Raw genomic sequence first — 12,427 nt, 5'->3', positions numbered from 1 at the left:
AATGTGACATAGGCATTGTGCATTATGATATTGTTTAGCATGTAATCCTGAAATTATTGTATCAGATAATGTTAGTGGTTGTTTAAAGCAACTGAAATTAAATTATATCCAGCTATTCACATAAGTAAGCATTTGAAGAAGTAAACATCCTTAATTTCATGTTTTGAAATGTCTTTCAAGTTTAAGCTTAAAACACACTGTGGAGATTCTAATTAGATTTGTTTATAGAAATTAAAAGTTTCCTGATGGAGAGCAGGGTTGTGACCTATTCATTGCTACTAGAAAAGATTGCCTGTGTAGTTAGAAAACTTCCCTAGCAGCAATTTCAAGGTGAAGATTTTACTTATTAAAGAGGTAAATAGATGAAATTACTGTGATTTCAGTGTAGTGCGGTCAATTTTTAAAAAAATTAACTGATTTTGCATCTCTATTTGTATATTGCAGATTTTTGTCATTTAAATGTTAACTTTGAAAAATACTGTTTTGGATTTTAATGGATTTATGTATAACTTAAATAATGATGTTTCAACCTTTAAGCAGTGAGATACTTTTATAGCGTCATATGCTTTTGTTGGTTTTTGAGAGACAGCAGAACATTAAATGGCAATTTAATGTCTTCATGTTAGACACTAATAACTACCTTTAACTTTAAATAATAAAAAAAACCTCTCATACTCTAATTCTTTTTTCCTTAAAAAGCATTTTTCATTGAAGAGTTCTGTGGTTTGTATTTTATAGCTCTTTTACACTTTGGTTTTTTTCAGTCCCAGAAATCCTGGATAGAAAATACTTTCACGAAGAGGGAGTGTGTGTATATTATACCAAGTTCAAAAGACCCCCACAGGTAAATGAGAAGTTATTCAAGAACCCATTCCATTCCTGCTCTTTAAAATTTAAAAAAAGTCAGTATTGTAAAGAGAGTGTATAATATCTGTATAAAGTACTGTCTTTAATAAGTGATAGTAGTGATACTGGTAGAGTTTATCATAAGTAAGTGTTCCAGGTATAATTTAGGAGTTCCTGTGCAATGATTGAATTTGGTGTCACAGATTCAATAAAATGAAATTGAGAATAGATTCAAATGGATAAAAATAGATTCTAAATTTGTATTTTAAAGCAGTTTTGTCTTCCCAAACTGTTTGCTATTGTCATTAGGGATTTCAGATCAGGTTTTTTTTTAGCTTCATACGTTTGAAACTTTTTTTTTCCTGAACTGTAGAAAACTTCTTTTTCACTTTTTTTTCCAAAAAAAAAAAAAAAAAGTTCTTTTGTTCTCTTGAGGCAGGGTAGTTTTTTATTAAGTTTGGTTTTAGGCAGAAAAAGAACAAAGTAAATGCTGTAGAATTTTACTTACTGTAAATAATTCACCACATTCCTTGAAACTATGTGACATTAGAAGCTGTTACAATTTATAGCCATGATTGTAGGACATGGAAAATTTGTAAATGCAAACAAAGTACTTAGGAAGCTGTTAGAATTTCCACAAGCAACAAAATGATCTTCAACACTTGCCTTTTTAGTTTAACCTATTTGTACCATACAGTGGACTTCACATCTTTCCCATCAGATTTTGTCCTTTGGTTTCTAAGAGTTGCTTACCATTGTTCATGAATTATGTGTAAATGAACAGCTGTAGATAGGAATATTTGTTATGTTTTGTTGATCAGTATCTTTGTTAGTGTTGAAACTAGAGTTCAGTATTAAAAATGTAGGTGATTAATAGCAGCGTTATTTCTACAGGGAACAAAATTTAAAAACTGATTATGCTTAAAGTCTGGAAACAGTTTAAGACTAATGTGTGATATCTGTATTTGTATGCTTTTGCATACTAATTCTTAACCATAATTAGTTTTCTCATGCTTATAAAAATTACAGAAAATGGTGGTATTAATTTCTCTGCTATGCTAATTTGAAATGTTAGGAAAATTGACAGCAGGAAAACATGGAAAATGTTTAAGATGGAAGAGGGTAGAAATTTTATATAAACTTTATATGAAGACACTACTTTATAAGGTTTGTTCAAATATATCTCTTTCTGTACATGAAACTGAAAAATGATCAAATAACCTTCCTACACAAGCAGTTCAACTTAGGTGTGTATTGGAAGGATCAATTTGTAGGACAGATTCAACAATGTATAGCTTGAGTCCAGGAAAATGCTGGCTTATAAGTAACTTCTCAGCATCTAGCAAAATGTTTCAGCTGGAGTAATGTAGATAATCCAATCGGAAATATTCTTGGGCTTTTGATATTAATGGTTCAAAGCCAGAAAAACCATCTGAAGTCTCAGGATTGAAGTTTTTGCATGTTCATGCATTTTTAGTTGCCAAGTATAGTGTAGTTATGTACAATAGAAATAGACAAGTTACCAGGTTAAAAATGGGTGAACTTGGGCAGCAAGTTTTCCATTTACTGCAGATTGCTTTTGTTCAATAATCTTTGTGTAAGTGCATGAAGTGGTGTGAGTGGTTGTGTATTGTGTCCCTTCTTAATACTGAACCTGCAGTTTATTCGTATCTTTAAATATTTCTTACAGATGCCTTCCAGGATGTAAGATCTGTCAGCAGCTTGTCAGGTAAGAGTCCTTTGTAATTACAATGTTTATGATTTTTTTTTTCATTAAATAAGCACTTTAATAGGGTTTTAGAAAATTTTAGTCAGTATTGCGAATGACAAGTCGGTGAAATGTTAGGTATAAAACAAATACAAGTAATTAATAAAGAACTGTCTGCAATACATAGATCACAGATTTATAAATGTTATATAAATTATTTGGCTTAAAAAGAATGATTCATCTGGCCTTCAACTTGCTATCTCAGTGAACTTCAGTACATAATAATTATTGTAATGAATTCTTGCTATAAATATGGCAACAAGGCTTGCTCTGGAAAAGAGTTTTATATAATATTTAGAATCCTTGCTTTCTAAATCCGATATATCTGCTATAGATGAAAGAAGTTATTATCTCTTTTTTTTTTCTAATAATAGTAATTACTCAAGTATTCTAAATTATGTGGTTGGGTGCAGGTGCTGTTGCGGTCGCTTGGTCAGACAACATGCTTGTTTTACTGCAAGTCTTGCTATGAAATACTCCGATGTGAAGCTGCCTGAAAACTATAATCAGGAAGTAGAAGAATGGTCAGTGGAAAAACATACAGAACAGACCTCTACTGATGCTTATGGTGTCATCAACTTTCAAGGTGGCTCTCATTCTTACAGGGCTAAGGCATGTATGACGTTTGCTTTTTTCTTACTCTAAACATGTTGATAGAGGTGGTGTATGCTTCGTTCAACTTTATTGAAATTGAAGGCTGAAAACGTCACCCATAGTGTGACAAGCTAGTAGCCTCTTCTAGTATTTTTTTATTGTGATCTAAATTCTTTTCAATTTCCATTTTAAAATATTCATTTTTCATAACAAGTTGCTCGGATCTATCAGGATTAGTTGTATTCACGTACAGATTTACTCTCAAATTGCAAATGGTGATAAGAATTTATAATCACTTCAGCAAAACATTACATTAAGAATTTAGCATCACTGTTTCGAGCTTCATGAAAATAGAGCTTACCTATCTGCTGCTTGCTTTCTATTTCTGTTAAATTTTTGTAGCACGTGTTAAGTGACATCTGCTATCTTAACCTTCTCTTTATCATTTTCAAACTCTGAAAAATAATTTAAAATTATGGGCAGATGTGGAATATGCTTCTTTAGTAGACATTGGTCAAGATGATTAAAGCATGATTGTGCTGATCAGAGTAATTAAGATTTTTGAAAGACTTAGTTAAAAACAAGCATACCAATAAATCAGAGCTTTGGAAACCAACTCTCCGTTCACAGACGACTGGAAATTCTGACTAATTCTCCACAACCATTTTGTAAAAGATTTCTAGTTGTAGAAACAGTTTAATGCTTATACAGTTATAAGCTGCAAGGGGTTTTGATACAGTGTGGCGCCTGTGGCAGAACCGGAGTGCTTGAGTGAGGGAGCTGTGTTCTTTAGGCAGCCAGCAGAGTCCCGAAGGATGGTGCAGCACTCTAGGTCAGATCATCTTTGCGGAGAGAAGGGCACTTCACAGAGTTATTTCATGTTCGTAATAGCCGTGTATGAGTTCTTTGTATGCTTAATATAGTTTAAAATTGCTGCAAATCCTTTTCTAGCAGTACAGAAATAGCAAGCTGCCTATACTCATTTCTGTGCTTCTGCAGGGTGCTCGTGGGGTTGCTCAGACCTGTTTATTTGTGACTGTTTTTAGTTAAAAACTAGATTCAAGTAGGGCTCAATTTCTATGTGTTTTCCCCTCCTCTACTGAACAGGTTGTATTAAAGATGCAGCAGTATTTTTAACTGATCGTCCATCTACTTAATATTCCGCTGTTAAACACAGCGAGTTAAAAGCTGCTAGTTTTGAAGTTTCCTGTTAAAGAATGTAGCGTTCCTTCCCATCAAGAATAGAGAAGAAAAAGCAAGCAACTGTCTTTCTGTAAAACTTTTTGCAGGGGACGTGCAAGCTTCTCCCCAGCTTATGGCATAACTTTTAGAAATATTTCTGGATTTCATCTAATTTAGAGACTTTCATGAATGCTTTCATGAAGCCTTATTTTTCTAGGTCACTGTGCCAGTATGATGGAGTAACATAATCTTTCTGTAGTCATTCCTGTTCAAAAAACTTGCTTTCAGAACTGTTAACTGTCTTGTCCTTAATTCTGCTCTTGTTCATTTACTGCTGCTGTGTTTTGAGAACGTGAATTACATTGACATTATCAGGAACAGGATAATATATCCTGAAATCCTGGTTCTTTTTTATACACACGGATTTTGTAATGATTTAAAAACCTTTTAACACTCTTTTTGTGCCTTCAGTATGTGCGATTGTCGTATGACACGAAGCCTGAAGCTATTCTGCAACTTACGCTTAAAGAATGGCAGATGGAGTTGCCGAAGCTTGTTATATCTGTACATGGGGGCATGCAGAAATTTGAACTTCACCCACGCATCAAACAGTTGCTTGGCAAAGGTCTCATTAAAGCTGCAGTAACAACAGGAGCCTGGATTATAACTGGAGGAGTGAACACAGGTAAAGAAGTACCAATGAATGTGTGCAGTTCACTGTGCTGCAGTTTATATGAGCCAAAGTTTTAATGGCTGCATAGCTTCATCTTAAAGCAGAGTAAATTTGTATGCATTTGGTCAAGTGAAATTAAGATAATACGTTTTGAACACCTGTAGTTGGAAGTGGGCTGCTGTTTTGTCTTGTAAAGAGAAACAACATAAAACGTGAAAGGTTGGGGATTTGGGGCATTTTTTGTTTGGTTTTCAGGGTGGGGGTTGTTTGGTTTTGAAACTGCAAGAGAAGAAACTTAACACAATTAAACCAAATACAGTAATGTACTGGAAACTGTTTAGTTCTCAGTTGGCTCATGTTTATTTTGTTGAATTACTGACACATAGTATAGGTACTTTGTTTCCTTCTAGTAGATGTAATATGGTGCTTTTTCCTTGATGTTGTGTCAAGTAAGTTCCCAGATCCTTAAAGGCCCAGTTAACTAGTAAAAGGTTCTATTTCTTAATAAGATGCGACATTCAATACATTGAAATTTGTTTGTGCACAAACAGGTGTTGCAAAACATGTTGGTGATGCTTTAAGAGAACATGCTTCCAGATCATCTCGAAAGATTTGCACTATTGGGATTGCTCCATGGGGAGTGATTGAAAACAGAAATGACCTTGTTGGAAGAGATGTAAGGATAAATTACCTAACTGAAATAACGATTTGCCTGACTTATTTTTTGACAAATCTGCTCAAGCGTATGTTTTCACTTGCTCTGCATCATTGGAATAATTGCTATGAGGATACATTGACACCTGAGAGTTATGCAAGATGAGTGTAAACAAGTTGCAAAATGCAAATGCACTAGAGGAGGAGCTTGTTCTCAAGTACTTAATCCTTCTTCCCTCCCCCTCTAATATTACTGAATCAGGTAACAAAATGTTAATGTATTACACTGAATTCACATTTGCATAGGATGATAAGTTAAAAAATTTTGATGCAGAGTCTTCAATGCTACTGTAGGGAAAAACAGACCTAGGTTTTCTCTAAAGACATCTTTTCAAAGGGTATTTCCTGTTATTCTTCAGAACAGAATATTTTTGTGATTGTTACCTGCTTTTCTGCACAAAGTCAAGACCTGCAGCTCTTGTTGTGTCCTGATCCAAGACATGCTTATATGTTTCTTGTCAAACCACCAAAAAGGTGAAGTTTCACAGAAACAAACATGAATCTTTGCAAGTAAAGAACATTGTTGTATGCTTATACTCTAGGTGGTTGCGCCATATCAAACCTTGTTAAACCCATTAAGTAAACTGAATGTCCTAAATAACCTCCATTCCCATTTCATTCTGGTGGATGATGGAACAGTTGGAAAGTATGGAGCAGAAGTTAAATTGCGGAGAGAACTGGAAAAAGCTATTAATTTGCAACGGATCCATGCAAGTAAGTAATTCTGATGCCTGAGGGCTGAGTTTTACTATGTTTTAATGAAGAAGATACTTCTACCAAACACCTGAATGAGGAAATAGAAAAATCAGTCTTTTTTTTCAAGTCTGAGCAATTATTTGCAATTTTCAACTGCTGCTTTGGACCCTGCATATTGCTGGTAGACTTGAGATTTCTCTGGGACCAGTAAGGAGGGTTCTTTTGAATGAAATTGTCAATTTTTGCTTAGATAAAGCAAATATGCATCACTTGAGTTGTTAGTATGTTGTCAGGATTGACTGGTCTGATTGATTTGTGGTTTTGACACTGATGACTTGCAGTTTCACAGTAGGGCAATAGAGTTTGTAAAAACATCTGTGTTTGTGCAAAGAAACTGTGACTTTGTGTGTTCCCAATTATGGAGCAATTATGTTTTTTCTCTTCTAGGAATGCTTCTGCAATATTCCCTGTCAGTAGAGGGTTTCCATGTGGCAGTGCAAATTGTATAGATGTTGTCATCTTTGGAAACTGTTTTGGGGGAAGGTATAAGGGGAGTTCCCTAAAGAAAAATGTTCACTTTTCTGCATTACTTCAGGAATATGAATATCTATGAATAATCTCTTCTCTTTTGTAGACTGTATTCAATTACATTTATCAGCTTCTTTGCAGTGCTTTCTCCTCAGCCCAGTAAACAGTGCTTGAAACTCTGCATTAGCACCAGCTAAAATGTCTGGCAGGCAGCATTGTAGTTTTTATTCAATAAAAGGGGATACTTGATTTATTAACTGTGTAAAATTAATCTTAGCATTCCCGATATACTTATAACATTGTTTTTTTATTATTTATTTGCAACTTTATAGGAATTGGCCAAGGTGTGCCTGTGGTGGCACTTGTATTTGAAGGTGGCCCCAATGTCATACTCACGGTTTTAGACTTCCTTCAAGAAAGTCCTCCAGTGCCAGTGGTAGTATGTGAAGGAACTGGCAGAGCTGCAGATATATTGGCATATGTTCACAAGCAGACCGAGGAGGGAGGGTAAGTCCTATCTAAATACGAGCTATCAGTCAGATAGGTTTTGACAGCATTCCTGAATGAATTCATGCAAGTCCTTTTTCTGTGGAAGGACAAAGGCTAAAAGCAGAGAGTGTAACCTTGCCTGTGATGCAGCTTTCTAGGTTGACTACAATAATAGCTCCAGCTACAGACCAAGACTTACAGTTCTAAGTTCCTCCCACATACTTCGTACCAGTTGTGCCAAATTCTGTAGCATGTGCTTGCTTGAGCAATACCTACAAAAAGGGTAGGAAAAGTCTACACACCTGTATCCTAAATTAGGGGAAACATCTGTTGTGTATCTTCAGTTATGTGCAATGGTTTTGTTACACCATTGTAACTAGAGGACCCAGCTCTCAGTTTAAGTGTCCTGCTTCAAATTTTAACTAAGCCACAGTAACTTAAATGATAAATGTGACTCTTAAGTGCACACAACAGAGTGTTACTCAACACAAGTCAGAGCTGACTAGACCTTCCAGAGGTGTGAGAGTAACTAACCGAGTGGTATGTTACCAACCTGCTTGAAGATACCGCTTGACTATATTGAATGGAAATATTTTCACACAGGTAGCTGTTGCATTGTAGTAACTTTCCTGAAAAGGGATCTGTCCTGGTTTAACCCCAGCTGTTTGCTGACTTCCCCACCAGTGGAATGGGGAAGAGAATTGGAAGGGGAAAAGTGAGACAACTCGTGGGTTGAGATAGAGACAGTTTAATAGGTAAAACCACACATGCAAGCAAAGCAAAACAAGGAATTCGTTCACCACTTCCCCTCATCAGGCAGGTGTTCAGTGAGCTTCAGGAAAGCAGGGCTCCAAACACCATCATTCTGAGCATCCTGCCCCTTCCTTCTTCTTCCTCCAGCTTTACATGCTGAGCACAACATCAGATAGTATAGAATATCCCTTTGATCAGTTGGAGTCATCTGTCCTGGCTGTGTCCTCTCCTAATTTCATGTGCACACACAGCCTACTTGCTGGTAGGGTGGTGTGAGGAGCAGAAAAGGTCTTCGCTGTGTAAGCACTGCTCAGCAACAAAGAACATCCCTGTGTTATCACCACTGTTTCCAGGACAGATCCAGAACACAGGCCCACACCAGCTACTATGAAGGCAATTAACTCCACCCAAGCCAAAACCAGCATAGGATCAGAGTTTCTATATTGTTTCTTTGAGTAGTCTTAAAGCTGGATTTTTTTTGCATGCTTCTGTTAGTGTAGAAAACAGTTGTCTGTTTTAAGCGTAGTTTCAAATAATAAAAGCAATTTGATGAGGCTCCCCATACTTAGTGATTTATACTTAGTTGTAAGACTTGCATAAATCCTTAAACATGTTGGGTCCTTATTGCAGGGGTTGCCTTGGAGACAGGAGGCAGGGATCTAATGTAGCAATAAACCAAACAGCTTTGTCCATAGTAAGATCAGAACCAGGTCGTATTCATCAGAGGAGTGAGTACTTAATATTTTGTGTCAATATCTTTTACTTGAGAGTATCTCCGAGCTGGGTATGCGAAGGAAAGGCAAAGAAGCTGAGTTACTTCTCTGAGGTAGTAGTAGAAAGTTGTAGGTTGAGCAACCTGTATTTGTGTCTGAAGGTTACCCAAATTTTTGCCACTGAAACAGTAATAAGCTTATAGATACCAAGGACTTTGAATGGACATGTTGCAACTAGTTACATGTGGTGGTGTTCTTACTGTTCGTGTATAACAATGTGTTTTCATGTTTGTTTGTTTGTTGTAATCTCAGGAATGTTCCTGAGGGTGCTGAGCCTGAAATCATTTCAACCATCAAAAAGACATTTAACTTTGGTCAGAGTGAAGCAGTTCACTTGTTTCAGACACTGCTGGAATGCATGAAAAAAAAAGAACTTGTAAGTAGATCTTGCCATAATTTTTTTTATGCAAGGTGCATTCATTTGTGGGTATAATACTCAATTGTGTTTCAGTGTTGTGTATGATCAAGAGTCATTAAAAAAAACCTTTTCTGGATGTAGTGGATCTTCCAGGTGTAAAAGATAAACAAATACAGTTTTCATGTATACTTTATCTCATGGCTGAGAGACTTAATTCTTGCCATTATGTCTGGCAATCTGTTTGTTGTTTCCAATGTTTGTTTTCATAGGACAGGATTCTAGTTTCTTTATAATGTGTATATATTTTGTATTTGGGTTGCTGTCCTTTTTTTTTTTTCTTGCTTTGATTTTTGAAAAGGCTGGGACTTTTTTATTTTTTTTTTAATATATCCTTTAAAATAAAAGCACTTTATAGAGCTCAGTATGTAGCCTGAGTTCAGGTATTGGTGTTTCATTTGGACATTATATAGTGGTTATGTGGTTTAAAATTGTCATATTTGGCTAAACATGTTTGCTGTCAGGTTAATCTCATAATCTAGAATGAACTGGAGGTGTGAAGAGTACTGTGTGGTGTTTATAGACAATAGAAAATTGTAATTTAGTGGAAGAAGTTCAAATTGGTTGAAGAGTGTCAAGGGTTTCTGTTATGCTTTTTCTTGTAAAGGATTGTCTTGTGTGGCGTGCAGTCAGGAAAACAAAATGAGTGCACTCTAAACCTAAGTTTAAATCAGGCATAGGCTTAAATTGCATCGAAGATAAAGTGACTTATTAATGTGTTTTAGTTTCTGACATAAAAGACTGGAGCCAATCACTTTTGCTTGAAAATAACTTTAAAAATATATTTTCCCCATTTTACTCTTGGACAGATCACAGTTTTTCATATTGGGTCAGATGAACATCAGGACATTGATGTTGCAATACTTACAGCATTGTTAAAAGGTGAGACTTCTAATTTTAAGAGCTGTTGCTTAGTGTTTATATAATGGAGTATTTATAAAATGCTATATTCTGTATAAATGTTTAGTTTTTAAGCAAATAATCATCTACTATGTTTTCACATATAATAAAATATATACTATATAGCTTTGGGGTGGATTGCTTGATTTGGCCTTTTTAGGAAAAAAGAATGTTTGTTATCTTGCACTTTAATTATATTTTTTTCTCTCCTTGTTTTTGCTTCTTAAGGCACAAATGCATCTGCATTTGACCAGCTTGTTCTTACGCTTGCGTGGGATAGAGTTGACATAGCCAAAAATCATGTGTTTGTTTATGGGCAGCAGTGGCTGGTATGTAATGGTCGAGTTTAAGCACAATGATATTTTCTAAAAGAGTGGAACTCAGTTTACTGTAAAGAATGAATGTTTTTACTTTTGTAGAGAGAGGCTGCAGAATACTGACACGTTTATTTTGAGGACGGTAATTCTTGCATACTGCACGGTCCTGCAGCTCTTTTGTTATTGTGTATTAAAACTGGTCCAAAATTTTTGAAATGTGTTAAGTGTTCTGAATAACTAGGGAAGAAAAGACGTTGCAAAAGGTGGAAGCTGAATGCATGTTGTTCGGATGCTCTTTTCTTCCTTACAGTTGCATGGTCATAGGAATTTCTTAAGAACAGCTAGCAAAACGCACTGTTAGCAGCACTGCAATGTCTTTTGAAGGGGAGGACAAAATGTCTGTTTCTTGTAATCTGCAAATTAGTTTGAAAACTACATTGTGCATTTTGCCTTTTTCCCATACTACTGTAAAAATAAAACACAATCTTACATGAGTGTGGAGGCAAAAGTACATACTATAAGGTTTATTGATAGCAGTGATGGTTCTGAGCATTTGTCTCTGAAGCAAACTGGACTTTACATATTTTATGTATTTGTGGTTTATCCAGTATCCATCTATGAGAACAGCTTAACTATGTTAAACCAGATGTCTGCTTAGTCCCATGTATGTATCAGTGGGAGATGCCAATGGGAAGAATATAAAACTTGCTGATTAAATCTTCAGAAGATTTTCTCATTCTGTAATATAAGTTTGCGGGGGTGGTTCTGAACCAAGGGTGGCATCTTTATAGTTCTTGACATACAAGGGTTCCCCATCCCTGTAAGTTAATGAGGTTGATCTCATTAGTGTAATCAAAGTACACTTACTTTTGTGATGCCCCATTTCACTGGTTCTCTCCAGGCTTTACCTTGTTACTTATTTGTTATAGGTTGGCTCTCTGGAACAGGCTATGTTAGATGCCCTTGTGATGGATAGAGTTGCATTTGTGAAACTTCTGATTGAAAATGGAGTAAGCATGCACAAATTTCTTACAATTCCCAGGCTGGAAGAACTTTATAACACAGTAAGTGAATAATTGCTTTTTAAGCTGCTTTTAGAACAGCTTTTTAGTTGCTTGGTGTGCAGCAGTCTGAAAGCCATGGACTGTTAGTAGGGAAGGCTCCTTCATATGAGATTAGAGATGAGAAGTGTGTGTTGTCTGGCTGCTTTGTAATGCCACAGCTGCTTTCTGGCTCTCCAGAAATGGTACCACAAATGTAGTTTGTCAGCAAATCTGTGTTTGATGTTGGGGATGGATACTAAAGGAAAATTGCAGACTTGTGGAGCATATGAAATATGTAAATCACAGTGGGGAAGAGAACAAGAGATAGTGGGTAAAACCGGTGCACAAAATATGAGGTCTATAGGTAGTATTGTTATGGCTTCATAAGATGAATTCTGTCTATAGCAGAATGATGTAATCATATGATCATAATAGTTGTAAAAATAGTTTATTTTGGGAACCTGCAGACTTATAAATATTACATAGAAAAATTTTGTTGCAGTAGGTCTTTATTTAAGAATTTTAAGGTAGTTTTGTATAGCATTAGCAAATTTTGATGGAAGGTTTTTTGTTTTGTCCTGTTAGATGCTTAATGTGAGTAGTACACAAATGGGACTCAGGCTTACATTAACATTCTCATTATCTGCTTTTGAAGGAAAAAAAGGGAGAAAAGAAAGTATTCTTTATCTAACAAAGGTCTGTAAAAGAGTCCATGTGATCAACTTTTACTTTTTAT

At 35.7% G+C, this 12,427-nt stretch overlaps 1 protein-coding gene across 1 annotated transcript in view; it reads left to right on the top strand.

The window, feature by feature from the left end:
• TRPM7 (transient receptor potential cation channel subfamily M member 7) overlaps positions 1-12,427 on the top strand; it is a 59,546-nt gene that overhangs the window by 22,073 nt on the left and 25,046 nt on the right. The window contains exons 2-12 of the mRNA XM_031048706.2: positions 765-844; positions 2,537-2,575; positions 3,028-3,226; positions 4,862-5,075; positions 5,615-5,739; positions 6,320-6,491; positions 7,334-7,508; positions 9,269-9,392; positions 10,241-10,313; positions 10,560-10,660; positions 11,578-11,712. Of these exons, the coding sequence (XP_030904566.2) occupies positions 765-844; positions 2,537-2,575; positions 3,028-3,226; positions 4,862-5,075; positions 5,615-5,739; positions 6,320-6,491; positions 7,334-7,508; positions 9,269-9,392; positions 10,241-10,313; positions 10,560-10,660; positions 11,578-11,712 (1,437 nt within the window). The remainder of the gene's footprint in view (positions 1-764; positions 845-2,536; positions 2,576-3,027; positions 3,227-4,861; positions 5,076-5,614; positions 5,740-6,319; positions 6,492-7,333; positions 7,509-9,268; positions 9,393-10,240; positions 10,314-10,559; positions 10,661-11,577; positions 11,713-12,427) is intronic.

This window comes from Melopsittacus undulatus, chromosome 9 (assembly GCF_012275295.1).
Source record: "Melopsittacus undulatus isolate bMelUnd1 chromosome 9, bMelUnd1.mat.Z, whole genome shotgun sequence".
Taxonomy (NCBI): Eukaryota; Metazoa; Chordata; class Aves; order Psittaciformes; family Psittaculidae; genus Melopsittacus; species Melopsittacus undulatus.
This window is presented reverse-complemented; position numbering and strand designations above follow the sequence as displayed.